At 35.2% G+C, this 18,937-nt stretch overlaps 1 protein-coding gene across 1 annotated transcript in view; it reads left to right on the plus strand.

Annotated features, from left to right (window-relative positions):
* The window catches only part of GCSAML (germinal center associated signaling and motility like), a 56,869-nt gene extending 47,995 nt beyond the window's left edge, over positions 1 to 8,874 (plus strand). The window contains exons 4-5 of the mRNA XM_010807184.4: positions 1,335 to 1,363; positions 2,260 to 8,874. Of these exons, the coding sequence (XP_010805486.1) occupies positions 1,335 to 1,363; positions 2,260 to 2,493 (263 nt within the window). The 3' untranslated portion in view covers positions 2,494 to 8,874. The remainder of the gene's footprint in view (positions 1 to 1,334; positions 1,364 to 2,259) is intronic.
* The last annotated feature ends 10,063 nt before the right edge of the window (positions 8,875 to 18,937 follow it).

Genomic DNA, 18,937 nt, shown 5'->3' on the forward strand with positions numbered 1-18,937 from the left:
CTTGGTAAGAGATACTGGCTGGTCTTCCTTTGCAAGATAAATTTCAGGGTTTTCAAAAGGAAAGAGGAGTCCCACTCTCTAAGACCAGCGGGAACACCTCATGTGACACAATGATCTTTCTTGGAGTTTGGAATTCAGGTTAATTGCAGTCATCAGAAATTTTCTCAGATATTTCCATTCTGGTTCTAAGCCTCATATATATATTTTTCAATGTTCTAACTTCAAGTAAGAAGTCTACTCTGGATATGCATTTAGCTGAACTTTAGCACAATGATGGCATGTTTCACATCTTTAACCTTAGAATAAATATGCTTGTTCTTAAATATGTTAACATTTTCAGCACCAAAAGCTGTAACCACTTCACCCACTGGTGTATGATGTTTTTCATGTCTTTCATAGTTGTGCTTGGTTCTCCAAATTGTCACTAATGCTACCACTGAATTGTGCTCAAGCTACATAATTCCCTCAGCTTCTGATTATAAAACAATACTAATTTTAAAACATATTTGGTTAATTGATTTGTTACATACTGTGATATTTATAAAGATATATTATTATATGGATAAATATAATATTTCATATTTGAAATCAGTGCATTGAATGTGACTTTTCTGTGAAGAACAATGAGGTGTTAAAAGTTACTAGCATACTGTTGTTATATAGAATCTATTTAACATATTCTATGATTTTGCTCACAATCACTTTCAAGCCTATTAGGTTGTAGATTTAAGAATCATTCAATGTCCCTTTTACAAATTGAGACTTTACTATATTTAGTAGTCTAAATATAGTAACCTATAGTTCTAACATATTTATTAAAAATATTAGCAGTGAATCTTAGATTAACAGATGTATAAATCAATATTTATAGCTGTAATCAAATTGAATCTGTATTTAATTTGATATAGTTACTTTTGTTATGTCAGTACCTATCTCTATAATGACCATTCATCTTAAGAGTTGTATGATTTTCCTATGATAACTTTATAACATTTATATCTTAATTTTATAGCAATAATTATTTTTTATTTATACTTGCCATTCTGTATTGTCATAGCATATTTATGGACAAAATTTTATTATCCAGCTTCAAAATTTACATTTAGTCACCAACTTTGGTATGTATCATTTACACAGAAAGATAGTATTGTTGTTGCCCCAAAAGATGTGTCCTTCCTTAAGAACCTCAATAATAACATGGAATCATGACATGTTTAGACAGTGGACCTCTTTGAAGTTTCATCATTTTTTTCTACCCTTTCATTATCTCCTTACCCTCAATTTGTGATGTCCCAAAACTCTTAGATTGCTTTCTTTTTATTTTTACCCTCCAGGTAAAGGTGTTCCATCCACTTCTAATCAGGTAATACAATCATTGTTACATTTGTGTGATAAATGCAAAATACAGACAACTTCATATAAACCTACTTGTAGATCTTCCTTAACATGCAATTTCTGAATGGATTTATCAAAGACTTTCATAGTTTAAATATTATTCCTGGAAATTATAATGCAAAAATAGAAAGAAATAAAAAAATAAAAATATTTGAACAAATTTAGGTGATTAGTAAGTTTGTATTGTTTTCTCACGTCTATCAAAGTCTAATATTTTAATTTTCAAAGCTACTATAACAAAAGTAAATCAAATTCACAACTACAATCTGACCACCATAAAACATATATTATTTTTTAGCTTTCCACATTCCCTTTTTAATCTTTATGTCCAGGACTTAGCTTTTATATTTATAAACATGGTAAATATCAATCAACAGATGAAAAAACACTTTTTAATATTATATCACAAACATTTTATTGATTTAATTAGTAGTATTTTAATTTTTCTTTCATGGTCCATACAATTGAAAATGTATTTAGATTCTCAGTTACATTAATTAAATTTTATCCTATGAAGAATTGTTATGCAATTTGATTAATTACTTATAGATCTGTGATTCTGATTGTTGCATATATTATACCTCAGTATGTGTGACATAAAGTATACAACTACTTTTCTCTAGATGTTCAGGGAGATAACAGTGTCTTGTTATTCTCTTTTATTATTTGTAGTGAAATGAAAACAGAATTGGTGGCAGTTTGAAGCAAAGGATATGTTGCTAAAATGAAGTCTTTAAGACATCAGGGCTTGGAGAAAGGGCCTTGAATACCTGAGGTGCAAGATCATCATTAGACAAGAAAAAAGGAGTTCAAGTCTGATGATTGATTCTAGATCCTTGATTTCTTTTTTCTTTGTACTTGCAGGGATGTGAGAATGTCAGTGGTTGTGAAGAAGTATGTTACACTGTCATTAATCATAGGCCCTATCGGAGACCTTCCCTGAACTCCAACGATGATGGTTATGAGAACATCGCAAAGAGAGTGAGACCATTAAGAGAAAGGCCAGAAACAGAATATGCCCTTCTCAGGAGACCTTGCAGTATTACGTCTTCTTCCTGTGCAGCTGAGAATGATTACGAAATTGTGCTTCCTCACTAGAATACTCCTGCCTCATCATCTTCCAGTAATAAAGATGAGCAAATGGTGACCTCCAGGGGAGTCTTTCTCTTTCAGCAGTACATGAAACTTTTATTTCTGGCCAGACTTTAGAAATGATATTCTTTCACTGTACCACATTAAGAAACTGAAACATCTCGTCAATGTGGTTTGGGTAGAGCCACATAAATTGATATAATGATATAGAGTATTTGACCTCTTTTTGTTTGTAAAGTTTGAGGATGTGGGAATTGTAGGGGGGATCCTCCCTAGAACAATAAACATCTATACATATGTGACTTAGAATATCCAACTCCAATTCTACATTCCAAATTTCAAAGGCCAGCATTCACAGTCCTAATTATCTATTTCATTTTTGAGGTGTAATCTACTCAATAAATTCTTAACATAATAAGACTAGTGACCAGAACCTTTGCTAACTGAATATTTACTTCAATTTTGCCTTTTCCGCATACTGGAGATTCTTGCATGTAAATTTGTGGTAGCAGTTTAAGAATTAACAGGTTTTGATATTGGCCTTTCTAAGAGGAAAAGCTGAGAGTGCAATTTTAAAAAAGGAATGAGGTTTAGTGGCCCAGTGTCTTTCTTTCTGATAGTAAATCAGATAAATTTGTTCAAAGTTAACTAAAAACTGAAAGCATACTTGTATTTACAGTTTTATTCACAATATACTAGTTAATTTAAATACTAGTTATTTTTAATGAAGAAGGAAGAATAGTGTCTGGTTTCAAAATTCAGGCAAATTGGTAAACAACCCATTTATTTTTACTTTCATTCTCAAGGAGAGTCTAAACAACTTGCCAACTTCCCATTGAGGACATAAAGGACATAATGGACAAAACATCAATAATTACTTTTTATATAGCTACAATATACTGACCTTTTAGATTACTGGCAAGGATAAATCAATAGATGTCAGATAACTTTCTGTTTTGTTTTTCATATTTTTTCATTAAAATGACATATGCCGTAGGAAGGAATCTGGTTTCTAGTTATTAGTTTAATACTAGACTTAATCTAAAATAATGTCTGTTATTCTTCTATGCACATTAATCTCTAACAAAATGTAAACCGAGACACTTCTCTACACTGGAGCTCCTTTACTGCCTCCTCTATAGCACTCTCTACCTGGAAGAGAGTGGGTAGACAGAGAAAATGGACAAATTAACAGAATGTAATAGGTCATGTCAAAATATAACTTACCTTATTTATTAGGAATGATCTCATATAACAGAAGATACAGATAATTACCATTTATTGAGCATTTGCTGGGTTCTAGTTGTGTAACTTATTGGTTTTACACAAATTTTGACTCTCTATTCTTGGTAAATTCTTGTGTTCCTTTGAAGTGATTTGAATGTGTGGAAGGAGAACTTAACAGAAATCTTATAATTCTGGAAAAGTGACCTTGTCAGAAATATGTAGAAATATTGTATAAATCAGTCAACTTTTGGAGGTGACAAAACTTATTTTTTATTGTAGAAATCAGTCAACTTTCAGAAATGACAAACTTGTTTTTTCTTGTAGAAATTAGTCAACTTTGGGAAATGACAAAATTGTTTTACCTTGTAGAAATCAGTCAACTTTATGAAATGACAAAATTATTTTTTCTCTGTATGCTTTTGTAGTTGTTTTTCACATGTAATAAATACTATATTCAAGATAATGACTCATTTTAATATACTTAATAATCTGGAATTATAGGAGAAGGGCAGTCAATAGGTTAATGAATATTACTGTATAGTAAAAGAAATATAGAAATCTAAAAGCATAGATGTGACCTGGTTGTAAATCATACCCCATTTCTTGTGGAGATTCAGTATTGTTTTTAATGTATAAGCTGTCTTTCATTCAGCATAATGAATGTTTCACCTTGTATTAGTAGTTGACATTTTTATAAGTATACTACTGAATGAATAACTCATAATTTTTAATCTAATTATTTGCTGATGGGTATGTGAGGCATTTACAGTTTTGACATTATAAATAAAGCTGCTTTACATTTACTTGAGTACTCAGACATGTTGGTTTGCTAGGGTTGCCAATGTGTCACTGTCTAGGTAGCTTCAATAACAAAATTTTATTTTTTCACAATTCTGGAGGCTGCAAAGTTCAAGATCAAATTGTAAGCCAGGGGTTTTCTCTTTTCCCAGAAAACCTGTTTTATGCCTCTCTCCTAGTTTCTGATGGCTTATTGGTAATCTTTGGGATTTGAAGACTTATCAGTAAGACCTTTATGTCTCAAGAGTAGGATATAAGTTTTACTAAAATTCAGTGATTTTCTATGTTAGTGAAATATCCAGGCATCTAGTGGTATGGGGGATGTTGAGATATTATTTCTGAGGTAAATAATAAATTGTTGCATCTGGCTACTACTGTAGACAAAAAAGAGATCCAATGCCTGTGGAATTTTGAAGACACAGTATTTGTGGATTTTGCTAATAACATACTCTTTATTTGGATTTGCAGCTCTTGTCTGTTTATGGAGTGACCTGAAAAGTTGCTAGTTTTTAGTGGGGCCCAAGACAAGTGACAGTTCTGCATCAGGTCCAGGCTGCTCTCCAAGTGCTCTGCCACTTGGACCTTATGATTCAGCAGGTCCAGTGGTGCTTGAAGTGTCAGTGGCACATAAGGAAATTGTCTGGAGCTTTGGAAGGTAAATCACTGGGAAAGCCCTTAAAATTTTGGATCCATCCTCCAAAGATCATTACTATCCTTTTGAGAAATAGCTCTGAGACTAAAGGTTTAATCATGGTCACCAAGTTGCCTTGCGCATCATCAACTGTGTCATTTGACCAAGCCATAGAACTGGGCACACATGATAACATTCCATCATATATACCACTGGAAGTGGTATATATAACTTTGGGCCAAGCAGGCCCTGAAGGCACAAATAAGTTACATGAAGAAGTGGCCCAAATGCCCCTGGTTCCCATTCCTGCACTTTCTTTCTCCCAACCTGTACCTATTGCTCCATGAGGAGTTTTCCACAATCAGCTGACAGGAAGAAAGACTCATCTGGATTATAGACGGTTTTGTACTTACACAGGTATTACACCTAAAATGAAAAGCTCTTGCTCTACTGTTCCTTTCTGGAACATCCCTGAAGAACAGTGCTGAAGGGAAATTCTCCTCCCTGGGCAGAACTTTAAGAAGTGCACCTGGTAATTCACTTTTCTTGGCAGAAAAAATGGCCAGATGTGCAACTGTGTACAGATTCATTTGCTAGGGCCAGAGGCTTAGTGAATGGTCAGATATTTGGAAGGAACATGATTGGAAAATTGGTAAAGAGGTCTGGGAAAAAGATACGTGGTTAGATCTCTCTTAACATGTTAAAAATATGAAGATATTTGTGTCCTATGAGAATGCTCACCAAAGTGTGACCTTAGCAGAGAAAGATATTAATAATCAAATGGATGGGATAACTTGTCAGCCTGTAAATACCTGTCAGCCTGTTTCCCCAGACCTATCATTGCTCAGTGGGCTTATAAACAAACTGATCATAGTGGCAGGGATAAGCTTTATGTTTGGGCTCAGCAACATGAACTTACACTCACCAAGGACTACCTTGTTATGGTCACTGCTGACGGGCCAAGTGTCAGCAGGAGAGTCCAACTCTGAATCCCTGATGTAACACTATTCCTGTGGTGATCAGACAGGTACCTGGCTGTTGTTATTCAGTAGCTAAGTCCTGGTGGACTCTTTATGACCCCATGGACTACAGCATGCCAGGCTCCTCTGCTATTCACTATCTTCTGCTATTTATAAACTCTCACTATTTGAATTTGCTCAAATTCATGTTCAGTTGATTCAATGATGTTATCTGACCATCTCATCCTCTTTCACACCATTCTCTTTTTGCCTTCAGTCTTTCCCAACATCAAGGTGTTTTGTATCACTCCCATTAAGGAAGGGCATTATTTTTGTTTTTAATGAAATAGGCACTTTTTCTGGGTGAGGTTTTCAATCCTTGAATGCAATGCTTCTGCCAAATGCACCAGTAGTAGTACCAGCAGTGGAATGCCTTACCCACTGTTCTGTTACTCTTCTATAAGAGCATTGCTTCTGATCAATGAACTTACTACACAGAGAAAGAAGCATGGAAATGAGCCCATGATTACGAAAATCATTGATCTTACCGTGTTCTCCTTAAGCAGAGGGCTTGATACAGGAGAATGATATTTTGAAGACTCAATTATAGCACCAGTTCTTTGGCAATATGCTGCTTAGTTGAGGCCAGGTTGTCCTTGGCTGTGTACGCTCTCAATCAGTGGCCACTATGTGGTGCTGTTTCACAGGTCCAGCAATCAAAGGGTGAACACGGGAGGGCACCACCCACTATTACTTCTAGTGACACATTAGCCGAATTTTTGCTTTTAGTCCTCAGAAACTTATGCTCTGCTTGCCTAGAGATCTTACTTCCAAAAGAAGTATATAGACCAAGAGAAACAATAAGGAACCAGAAGTTAAGACTGCCACCTAGCCATTTTGGGCTCATACCACCTGATCAACAGACAAAAGGAAATTACTATCCTAGTTGGGGTAATTGATATGAACAACCAAAGGGAAATAAATTGGACTGGTCGTCTACAACAGTGATAAGGAAGAATATGTCTGGAATCGAGGGTATCCCTTAAGGTTCTCTTAATGCTACCATGTCGTATGACTGAGGTCAATGGAAAATTACAACAACCTAATTCAGGTAGGACTACTAATGTCCCTGACACTTCAGGAATGGCTTGGATCACCCCACAAGGTAAAAAACCCACAACTATCTGAGGTACTTGCTGACGGCACAGGAAATATGCAATGTGTAATGAAAGATGATAATTATCCAGCTACAACCATGTGACCAATTACAGAAATGAGGATTGTAATTGTTATGAGTATTTCTTTTATGTTGCTATGCATGTGTTTGTGTTTATGAATTATATCATATATATAGTCCCCCACATATATATATATATAAACCTGTAAATGTATAATATATATACATTTTACATATTACATGTACATGTACTTTTATATTAAGCCAATGTCTTTAAATTTTTTCTCTCATTTTCTTATCATGAAACATAAAATGTATTGACTTTCCTTATACATACATACATACACACACATATATACATATACATTTTAACTTTATATCATAGTATTTAAGTTATAGAATATCAAACAGGAGAGTGAATCTCATCTAAGGATTTTGCATTCTTTTTTGGGGAGAAGATTAGTATACATTTGGGTATACAAAAGATAAGCAGAGGGGCTTCCCTGGTGCCTCAGTGGTAAAGAATCCACCTGCCAATGCAGGAGACATGGGCTCAACCCCCAGTCTAGGAAGATCCCACATGCTGTGGAGTTGCTTAATTTGTGTGGAGCAACTAAGCCTGTGCGCCACAACTATTGATCCTGTGCTCTAGAGCCCAGGAGCCACAACTCCTGAGCTCACATGCTACAACTCCTAAAGCCCACGCCCTAGAGCCTGTGCTCCTCAACAAGAGAAGTCTGCAATGAGAAACCTGCATACCACATCTAGAGAGTAGCTCTGCTCAGCACAGCTAAAGAAAAGCCCATGCAGCAACAAAGACCCAGCACAGCCAAAAGTAAATAAATAAAATTTTAGAAAAAGATAAGAAAAGGTAGAATTATGTTCTCTTTTCTTTTTTTAAAAACAAATTTCTGAATTTGTGTCATTCACAAATTATATTTCATCCTTTCTTCTATAAAGTAAACATTTAAGATCATAAATTTTAAAGTACTGTTTAAGCTTTATTCTACATATCTGAAAACACAGTTCGACAACTGTTCAGTTTTTAATATTTTCTGTTTTTATTACAATTTATTTTGGACCATAAGTTATTTAAAAGCACATTCTCAATTTCTACTATCAGTTTTTTTCTTTTTTCTTTTTGTTAATACTTTCTAATTATTGTTGGAGAAGGATGTCTGTATAATACTAGTTCTCTGAAATTTGTCAAAATTTGTTTCATGATACAGTAAGTGGAAAAGTTTTGAAACTATATCATAGTAAGCTAAAAAATAATGTAACTTTGGTTCCATTGTGTATATACCAATTAGATATAACCAGTTAATCATGTGGTTTAAATAGTCTATCTTCATTTTTTTCCCTTTAAATGTGATAATTATCGAGAAAAAAATGTATTGAAAATATCCTACTGTGGTGGTAAATTTGTCAGTTTCCTTTATTTCTATACCATATTTAGTTATATATTTTGAAAGATGTTATTAACTTCACACAAAGCTTAGAATCGGCACCTCTCCTTGTTATCCTCTTATATATCCTCTTTACTAAGCTTTATTTTTTCTAATGTTAATAAAGCCATATCAGTTTTGTTTTGGTTATTATTTGCATGATTCAATTATCTTTTTCCATCCTTTTTCCTCTCAACTTTTCCATGTCCTTGTATGTTAGATGCCTCTTTTAAATAGCTTAGCTTATAGTTAACTATTGTTTTTCTAGTCCAGTCAGTCTTTGACACTTTCTTATTTATTTAAATTGAGATATAACATTGTATTAGATGTATATATAGTTAACATCCATCATCACTCATAAGTACACATTGTTTTCTCATAAGAACTGTTAAGATTTATTCTCTTAGCAACTTCTAAATATACAGTACAGTATTGTTAACTATAGTCACCATGCTATTATTATATCCCCATACCTATTTGTCTTTTAACTGGAATTTTGTACGTTTTAAGCACTTTTACCCATTCCACCCTGTTATTTTTTTATTTGCAGATTTAGTACCGTTTAAGAAGATGTGTATGGATGCCACATAAGCAAAGGGTGGACTGCAACTTGTCTAGGCTGGTTAAACAACCATCTAGATGTTGTTGTGATTTTTTTTTTTTAGATGTAATTATCATTTAAGTGGGTAAATTTTTAGTAAAGTACATAACCCTTTATGGGCTTCCCTTATGGCTCAGCTGGTAAAGAATCTGCCTGTAATGCGGGAGACCTGGGTTCGATCCCTGGGTTGGGAAGGTACCCTGGAGAAGGGAAAGGCTACCCACTTCAGTATGCTGGGCTGGAGAATTCCACGGACAGTCCATGGGGTCACATAGAGTCGGACATGACTGAGTGACTTTCACTCAGTTCACTTAACCTTTTATAATGTTGTGTGGGCCTCATCCAATCAACTAAATGCCTTAATTAAGAAAGACTGATATAACCCAAGAAAGAAAGAATTCTTTCTAAGATTGCAGCATAGAAGTCTGGCCTAAATTTCCAGACTCCTGTCCTACAGAATTTAGACTCAAGATGCAGCTTCAATTCTTACCTGAATTTTCAGCTGTCAGGCCCACTTAGAAATTTCAGGCTTATCAATCATTACTTTTGTGTGAGAAAATTCTGTCTCTGTCTCTCTATGGATAGATAGATAGATGATAGACAGGTAGATAGCTATAGATATAGATGCATTTTTTGTATCGGTCTGTGTCTGTGGAAAACTCTGCCTAGTAATCATTATCTGTTCATCAATGTATCTTAGGTATTTGAGCATTAAAAAATAAATCCCAGAGACTTCCCTGGTGGTCCAGTGGTTAAGAATCCACCTTGCAATGCAGGGAACATGGGTTTCATCCCTGGTCGAGGAACTTAGATCCCACACACTGCACAGCAACTAAGTTTGTGTATCACAACTAGAGAATCTGTGCAGTGATGAAATGAAATTCATGTGAAAGGAATTCACAACTGCTGAACAATCATGAAAAAACCTATCAAAAAAAGATACCCCACATCCAAAGACAAAGAGGAAGCCAGAATGAATCAATAAAAGGGGTGTGGTCATAATAAAATCAAATCCCATACCCAGCAGGTAAGAGACCCACAAACTGAAAAATAATTATACCATAGAAGTTATTCCACAGGAGAATTCTGGGCCCCATGTCAAACTTCCCAGCTGGAGGTCAGGGAATGGGAGGAAGAGTCCCCAGAGAATCTGGCTTTGAAGACCACTGGGGTCTGATTGCAGGACTTCCACAACACTGGAGAAAACAGAAGCTCCATTCTTGGAGGGCACACACAAAGTCTTGTGCACACTAGGACCCAGAGACAGAAAAATAGTAAACCCATAAGAGACTAGGCAAGATCTACTTGGTAATATTGAAAGGTCTTCTGCAGAGTTTGGGGTGGCTGTGGCTCAATCCAGCGATGAAGACACTGGAAGGATCAGTTCTGGGAAGTACTCATTGGAGTCAGCCCTTCCAGAAATAGCCACTAGCACCATCAAACAGTTTGTAGGCTCCAGTGCTTGGTCACCTCAGGCCAAACAACAAAGAGGTTGGGAACACAGCCCCATGAATCAGCAGATTAAAGTTTTACTGAGTGCAAGACTGACCACCAGAGGGACAATACCCAGCTCTACCCACCACTGGTCCCTCCTCTCAGAAAGCCTGAAAAATCCTCTTAGATAGTCTCATACATTAGCGGGCAGATAACAGAAGCAAGAACTACAACCTTGCAACCTGCAGAAAGAAAACCATAATCACAGATTCAACAAAGTGAATCAGTAGAGGAATATGTACCAGATGAAAGAACAAGATAAAGCCCCAGAAAAACAATTAAGTGAAGTGGTGATAGGCAACCTCTCAGGAAAAAATGTCAGAATAATGATAGCAAAGAAGATACAGGATCTCAGAACAAGAAATTATTTTATTTAAAAATTAGATATGTTTGACACATGGCGTGCATGTTCTTAGTCATTCAGTTGTATCTGACTCTTTGCAGCCCGATGGACTGTAGTCCATCAGGCTCCTCTGTCCATGGAGTTTTCCAGGCAAGAATACTAGAGCAGCTTTCTGTTTTCAACTTTAGAGGATCTTCCTGACACAGAGATCAAACCTATATCTCTTGCATCTCCTGCATTGGCAGGCAGCTTCTTTACCATTGCGAAATATTGAAGTGAAGTGAAGTGAAGTCGCTCAGTCGTGTCCGACTCTTCGCGACCCCATAGACTGTAGCCTACCAGGCTCCTCTGTCCACGGGATTTTCCATGCAATAGTACCAGAGTGGATTGCCATTTCCTTCTCCAGGGGATCTTCCCAACCCAGGGCTCGAACCCAGGTCTCCCGCACTGTAGACAGACGCTTTACTGTCTGAGCCACCAGGGAAGTCCGTGAAATATTGAAGGAGTCCCAAAAAGAGAAAAAAGAGAGAAAGGGGATGAGAACATATTGAAGACGTATTAGGTAAAACTTTCCCCAACCTGGGAAAGGAAACAGACATTCAGGTATAGGAAGCACAGAGAATACAAAACAGAAAGTTTCAAGGGGACCAGGTCAAGACAAAGTGTAATGTAAGTATACAATATTGTAAAGTAAAAAAAAATAAAAAATAAAAAAACATTAAAATTAAAAAAAAAATTGTTCCAAAATTACATATACACCATATACTTAATGGATTAAAACCTAGCTCAGATATGCAAATAAAAATGAACTGAAAAAAAAGTGGCAAAAATTAAAGATAAAGATAGAACAATATAAGCAAGTGGAAACCAACAGGTTATGAACAAGTGAGCTCTCATTATACTATCAGCTGACTTTTCAGCAGAAGCTCTGTAGGCAAAAAGAGAGTAATACTTTATATTGAAAATGATGAAAGCAAAAAACCTATAGCCAAGAATAATCCATATGGAAAGGCTTTTATTCAGATGTGATAAAGAGATAAAAAATTTCACAGGCAAGCAAAATTGAAAAGGTTTAGCTCCATGAGACCAGCTCTACAATAAATGTTAAATAGACATCACTAAGTGGAAAAGAAAAGGCCACAATTTAGAAATTGAAAAGCTATAAAAGATAACAGTCTAATGGAAAAAAGCAAGTATGCAATAAAGGTAGTATAAATGTTTTATAGAACTAGTAGAAAGATTAAAAGACAAATGTAATAAGATCTTCTATAATAAAATTAGCTAAGGGACACATAAAAGAAAGATATAAATATGGATGTCAAAAACAGTAAACATAATGGGAGAAAGTAAAAATTCAAGGTCATTTAAAATGCATTAAAATAAGATATCAGAAACAAAAGTTACAAATATATGTGTATATATACACCCATATTTTCTATATTGCTATATATAAGCCTCGTGATAATCACAAACCTAAAATTTGTAATAGATAAAAACACAACAAAGAAAAAATCCAAACATAAGTTAGTCATCGATCACACAGAAGGGAAGGAAAAAAGAAGAAACACAAAAGAACTACAAAAACAATCTTGAAACAATGAGAAGAATGGCAATATGTACGTATTAATACTTATCTGCAATTTATTGATTTACTTTTAAAATTTACTTTTTATTTTATATTGGGGTATAGTTTATTTACAAGATTGTATTAGTTTCAGGTGTACAGCAAAGTGATTCAGTTCCACATATACATATATCCATTTTTCAGACTATTGTCCTGAATAATCCTTAATAATAATAATTTTTTTCCTGAATAATAGGTTATTATAAAATATTGAGTAGAGTTCCCTGTGCTATACCTTAATCTTGCTGATTATCTATTTTATATATTTTAGGGTATACATGTTATTCCTAATTTATCCTGCCTTTCCACCTTTCTCCTTTGGTAACCATAAGTTTCTTTTTGAAGTCTGTGAGTCTGTTTCTGTTTTGTAAATAAGTTTGCTTTTATCACATTTTTTTTTTTAGCTTCTGCATGTAAATGACATCACATGATATTTGTTTTTCTCTGTTTGATTTATTTCATTTAGTATGCTAATCTCCAGATCCATTGTGTTGTCGTAAATGTCATTATTTCATTTTTAATGGCTGAGTAATATTCCATAGGATATATGTACCATGTGGACATTCAGATTGCTTCTATATGCTGACTATTGTAAATAGTGCTGAACATTGGGGTGCATGTATCTTTTGGAATTATGTTTTTTTCTAGATATATGCCCAGGATTGGAATGCTGGGTCATATGGTAGTTTTATTTTTAGTTTTTTAAGGAATATTCATAGTATTCTCCATAGTTGCTGCTGCTGCTGAGTCGCTTCAGTCATGTCCGACTCTGTGCGACCCCATAGACAGTAGCCTACCAGGTTCCCCCATCCCTGGGATTCTCCAGGCAAGAACACTGGAGTGGGTTGCCATTTCCTTCTCCAGTGCATGAAAGTGAAAAGTGAAAGTGAAGTCGCTCAGTCATGTCCGACTCCTAGCGACCCCATGGACTACAGCCCACCAGGCTCCTCCGTCCATGGGATTTGCCAGGCAAGATCTGGGAGTGGGTTGGAGTGGGTTGCCATTGCCTATATAAAACTTTCCAAAGCAGAAGCCTTCGGGCTCACATACTCAGTAATTGATTCTATCAAACCTTTAAAGAATAAATGGTAGTCATTATCTCCAGAGATACTATTGAAATTTCCTAGGCTATTAAAAATGTTTCAAATGACCAAAAATGACTTTAGGGATTACAATGAATTGTTCTCCTTGGCCATCTTTTGTTAATAAGTATTTCCTGGTGGGGCACAGTATCCCAGAGGACAAATGCATGATCTCTCTCTGTAGTATGCAAAGCATCCACACTTCAGGAAAATTGACAACTTCATAATAAATTGTGTTTATTCTCTGAACACCATGTGAGGCAGAACATCTTTACATACTCCAAAGGTTGTGCTACTCTAAATATGCATTATTATTAAGATAACATGCTTTTTAAGTAGCTAATATTTCCTCAAAATTTAAATGTTACAACATCTGGAAGGATAACTGCTAAATATGTTTCATAGAATTCTGTTTGAACTATCATGCTGACCAAAGAAGAATGCCCATGCTTTAAGAGTTGGATAAAGTAAGGGAGTTCATTTAATTGCTACCAAATTATAATCATAAGTTTACTACTTCAGAGAGATTTCTAAAGCATTTATAGTAGCTTCTTTTAAGAGGCATAAATTTGGTTATAGTCTATTGACTTAAAAATCTTTTAAAATTTAAACTTAAAAAGTATTTTAATCTTTCTTTAAAGCATAGAGATATTTTAATTTTCATTCCTTTTTACAGAAGTGGCAACAGAAACATGTAGAGATGAAATCATGAGTTCAAGGAACTTTAATGAGTTGGCAGCAGATAATTTTGGACTAACATCACCACTAAGCGGGGAAAAGGTAACTGGGTAGTTCAATTCAGTTTAATCACTCAGTCGTGTCCGACTCTTTGCGACCCCATGAACTGCAGCATGCCAGGCCTCCCTGTCCATTACCAACTCTGGGTAATACATTTCTAAAGAAGAGATGTCAATGAGTTTGTAAGAGAGAGACTATTGTGCGGCTTCCAAAAGTTCATTGGTTTGGTGTATTCATGAAAATACAGTGTTCTTTCCCTGCTTTGAGGGCTTAAGTTATATTTCTTTAATAGTTGATATTCAGCATTAAAATTATATAGCAGCAAAGTCTTCCTCTCCTGGACAATACTTAAATTGGGGTTATAATAAGAATTAAATTTGTGTAACCCAGCCCTTTCACAGTTCAATTTTTCTCCATTCTTTCATTTCACTTTAGGGAAAAGGGGAAATTAGTAAAAAGGGGAAAATGACCTACTAAGATCAAACCAAATGAATAATGCAGGAATGGTACAAGTCTCCTGTGATGGAATGGTCAGCTATGAACTCCACACTAGGCATCTCAGAAGCAGTTATACATAAAGCCTTTGTATCAGCAACTTTATGGGTAAGTTTTGTAACATTTTCCCAATACCCTTTACTCTCGTAAGCAACATTTAAACATTTCACAATATCTAATCAGATAACCCCAATACACATTGACTGCAGTAAGCTATGCTTAGATCTACTGGTTTAGGGTTCACTCAACTGAACAGTAGAAACATCTGTACTGCTACCTCTTTCCCTACATTCATGTGTGGTGTGTACTTCTGAACCAGAAAATATCACCATAAGATTAAACTCTCAACATTGGCTTCATTCATGCTCGGTTTTGCTCATCTGACTACGTGAATATCCCTAGCTCCAAAAGCTGCAAAGATATATAATATCTGCCAGTTTCCCCACAATTGTATTTCTTTTACTCCTCATCTTCTTTCCCAGTGTTACTCTCTGTCTCTATTATTTGTCAGAATGCCACCTGCCACTGGCTCTGTCTATATGTTCTTATTAAATTTTCCTTCCTCTCTTCACCTCAGAGCAGAACATGCAGATATGTACATATGAAATAGGTTTTGGTATACCGCCATTGTGACACTGCTTCCCATCCGTGGTCTTGGAGTGTTTGAATGTAAATATCTGAGAGCTCTCCAAGGTATTAGCACAGCCTGGAAGGCTTGAAGCTAAAACTCAAAACAGGGCAGTTTTCACCAAAATAAATCTCTTAACAGAAAGAGTTAATGAATGAGACACTAAAGAGATGACTTAGAAGGTAGTGGTAGTTGCACAGCCATTACACGTATGTCCATTTCTTGCATCTTAGCAAGAACCCAGGAGGCCAGCACAGTGTGAGGAGTTTGGGAGTACAATCTGGGCTCAGATTCCAGCTTTGCCACTAAAGTCTCCTTGAACATGTTACTTCTCCACTCTCAGCATCAATTTTCTCATCTTTGTTGATAAGAATAGTAAAAACCACTAGTCTTGTAGAGAGAATTAAACAGGTTCACAGAATGCACATAACTCAGAACAGCATTTGGTGTATGAGTCCTCTGTGTCTCATTCATTATGTACTCATGACTGAATTACTGACTTTCAGTGATATTTATAAAACATTTTAATTCCTCATGTTAATATACCTTAGATGCATGGAAAAAAACTGATGGTAATATCCTAACTTTATATATAAAGACACTTAATTCTAGGGACATAAAACCATCTCCCAAAGTTAACCAGGTAGTCAGTGATCACTCTTAGAGCAAGGGCAAAATCTCATGTTTTATCTAGTGAATTCCTAGGCAACTACACAGATTGCAGTCCTGTCCTGGCATCCTCGCAGAATCAATGCAACATAAACAGCCAAGACATTTTCTCTGTTTCAAAAATGGTAAGAGCAGGCAGAACTTTCTGCAGCAAAGTATTGAGACCAGGTCATACATTTTCTTTTCTAAGTGAAAAGCAGCTTCCAAACTCAACTATGAGAGGTGCGGTTCTCTGTATATCATGTAACAAACATTTGTAGATAAAGAGAAAACCCATTTGGAATTCTCTTATCAGAATGGCCTGTTCAGTAGTACCATGAGATAAGTTTGTTTTTATTTTCAAAGACATGAATTGGATCAGAGACAGTGGAAGGTAAAAGTAGAGGTCAGCAGACACTTACCTTTTCCTTCTTGCTGTTTTAGATCCCATTCCTATCACCTAGCCTCTGCTGAAGTCTTCAGAATAATTGCTTGACATTTCCATACATAAAATTACCCACATGGTTGTCATAGTTTATAAAAACGCTGTATGGATTTCTAGTACCTAAACAGTCTAAGATCAATCAACTGCTGGTTGCAGCTTCTCTATCCCCCCGCTCTTTCCAGCTCTTGCACTTTAAGCTCCAGGCAATAATTTTCAGCTTGACTGATGATACCAGCTTATTTCAAGTCTGTTTTTTTTTTTTTTTAACTCATCAGACTGCTGCTGCTTCTTGAAATAAACTTGGGCAACTCAAGAGCACTCTATAATCTTAAAAGCTCAACTCAAATACACTTTCTGAAATCTTTCTTTTATCTCCATTTTTTCTCCCCTCTGTTAGTTATTATAGAATGGAATAAGATTTACTAAGCAACTATACCTAAAACTTCTCATTGTGCCTACTTCTTGAGTATGCTTGTGCTTCTACTAGCCAGCAAAATTTCTGATACAAAATTCATGCTTTTTAAAATTTAACATTCCCCTTATATAGCATAGAACCCAGTATGTATACAATAAATTTTGGTGGATACATTAGCTGATACAATGTCCAAGAGAAATAGTTAATTTGTAGTTATTCACTTAACATGTATAAATACTTTAATACATGCTGTTAAAAGGATAAGAAAACTGGTCCTCAATGTGTTTATGACTGAATAGAGAAGAGTATAAAAATTAAGTATATATAGATTTGATATTGATGAAAAAGAGATGAAAACCTCAATCTTGATTCATTTTAAGTTGTTTTGTTTTCAAGGTAGATGGAAAATCTCTGATCAATAGACCAGGTAACATGGGATAATTGATGATATTACACGCTGGTATTCTCTATTTTAGCCCCTTCCCTTTATTACAAAGTCTTCTTTCTGAATATTTAGATCTTTTTCTTTGTCATTTAATATATTATAATGTAGTATTTGAATATGTATTATTCATTATTCATTATTATAGATCATCTGTCTTTTATTTCATATATAATGAAGCATAATATATAATTATATATAATGGAATAAATAATAAAAGTATATTACTATATAAATATGTAAAATATTTCATATATTAAATGATAAAAGATAAATACATTATTAGATAAACCACAAGCTCTTCTTTTAAATTTTTATTTGAAAGTGTTAGTTGCTCAGTCATGTTTGACTCTTTGTGACCCTGTGGACAATAGCCTCTGTCCATGGAATACTCTAGGCAAGAACACTGGAGTGGGTTGCCATTCCCATCTTTAGGAGATCTTCCCAACCCAGGGATCAAACCTGGGTCTTTTATGTAGAAGGCAGATTGTTTACCATCTGAGCCACCAGGGAAGCCCAAGTTTTATTTCTTCCCGACCTAGGAATCAAACCTGGTTCTCCCGCGTTGCAGGCAGATGCTTTACCGTCTGAGCCACCAGGGAAGCCTTAAGTTTTATTTATACATATTTATATATTGATTTTGACTTCACAATCATTATTTTGGAAACTGTGCTAGATATGAAGGACATCAAGATAATAGACATCACATTCAATACTCTTTAGTGCTAATAATGTATAAGTATAGAAATACAGAGTTGTAGAAATGAATTGCAAAAGTGACTTCTGTAAAGATTTGCCAAAATGCTGATGAAATTGAGTCTTAAAGAATGTAAAAATATCTAAGCAGATGATGAGTATGAGTATGTAGTATGTGTATGAGTGAATACTATTAAAAATACAGTATGCAGTAAAACTTAACAATGGAAAACCACATTCTACGTTTGGAGAACTGAAAGTGTTTCCTTCTGAGGCTTGGAAGGAGTTGTCAAAAGCCACCATGGCTTAGGCATGATTATTGAGGGGCTAGTAAACTACATGAAGGACTTTTGACCTTGTGTTTTAACACTCTCACCCATACATGAAATACAATATTTGTTTACACCTTTATCCCCAACCAAAGCACTGCCATTCTAGATCCACTACCTCAAACAGTTCTTACATTATCACTGTAAATTAGAACTATTCATCATCTCCATGTTGCAGTCAAGTAAACCAAGGCCCAGTGATATCTAGAGATTTATTCAAGATATACAACTAA

Source organism: Bos taurus, chromosome 7, assembly GCF_002263795.3.
Source record: "Bos taurus isolate L1 Dominette 01449 registration number 42190680 breed Hereford chromosome 7, ARS-UCD2.0, whole genome shotgun sequence".
In the NCBI taxonomy this organism is placed as follows: Eukaryota; Metazoa; Chordata; class Mammalia; order Artiodactyla; family Bovidae; genus Bos; species Bos taurus.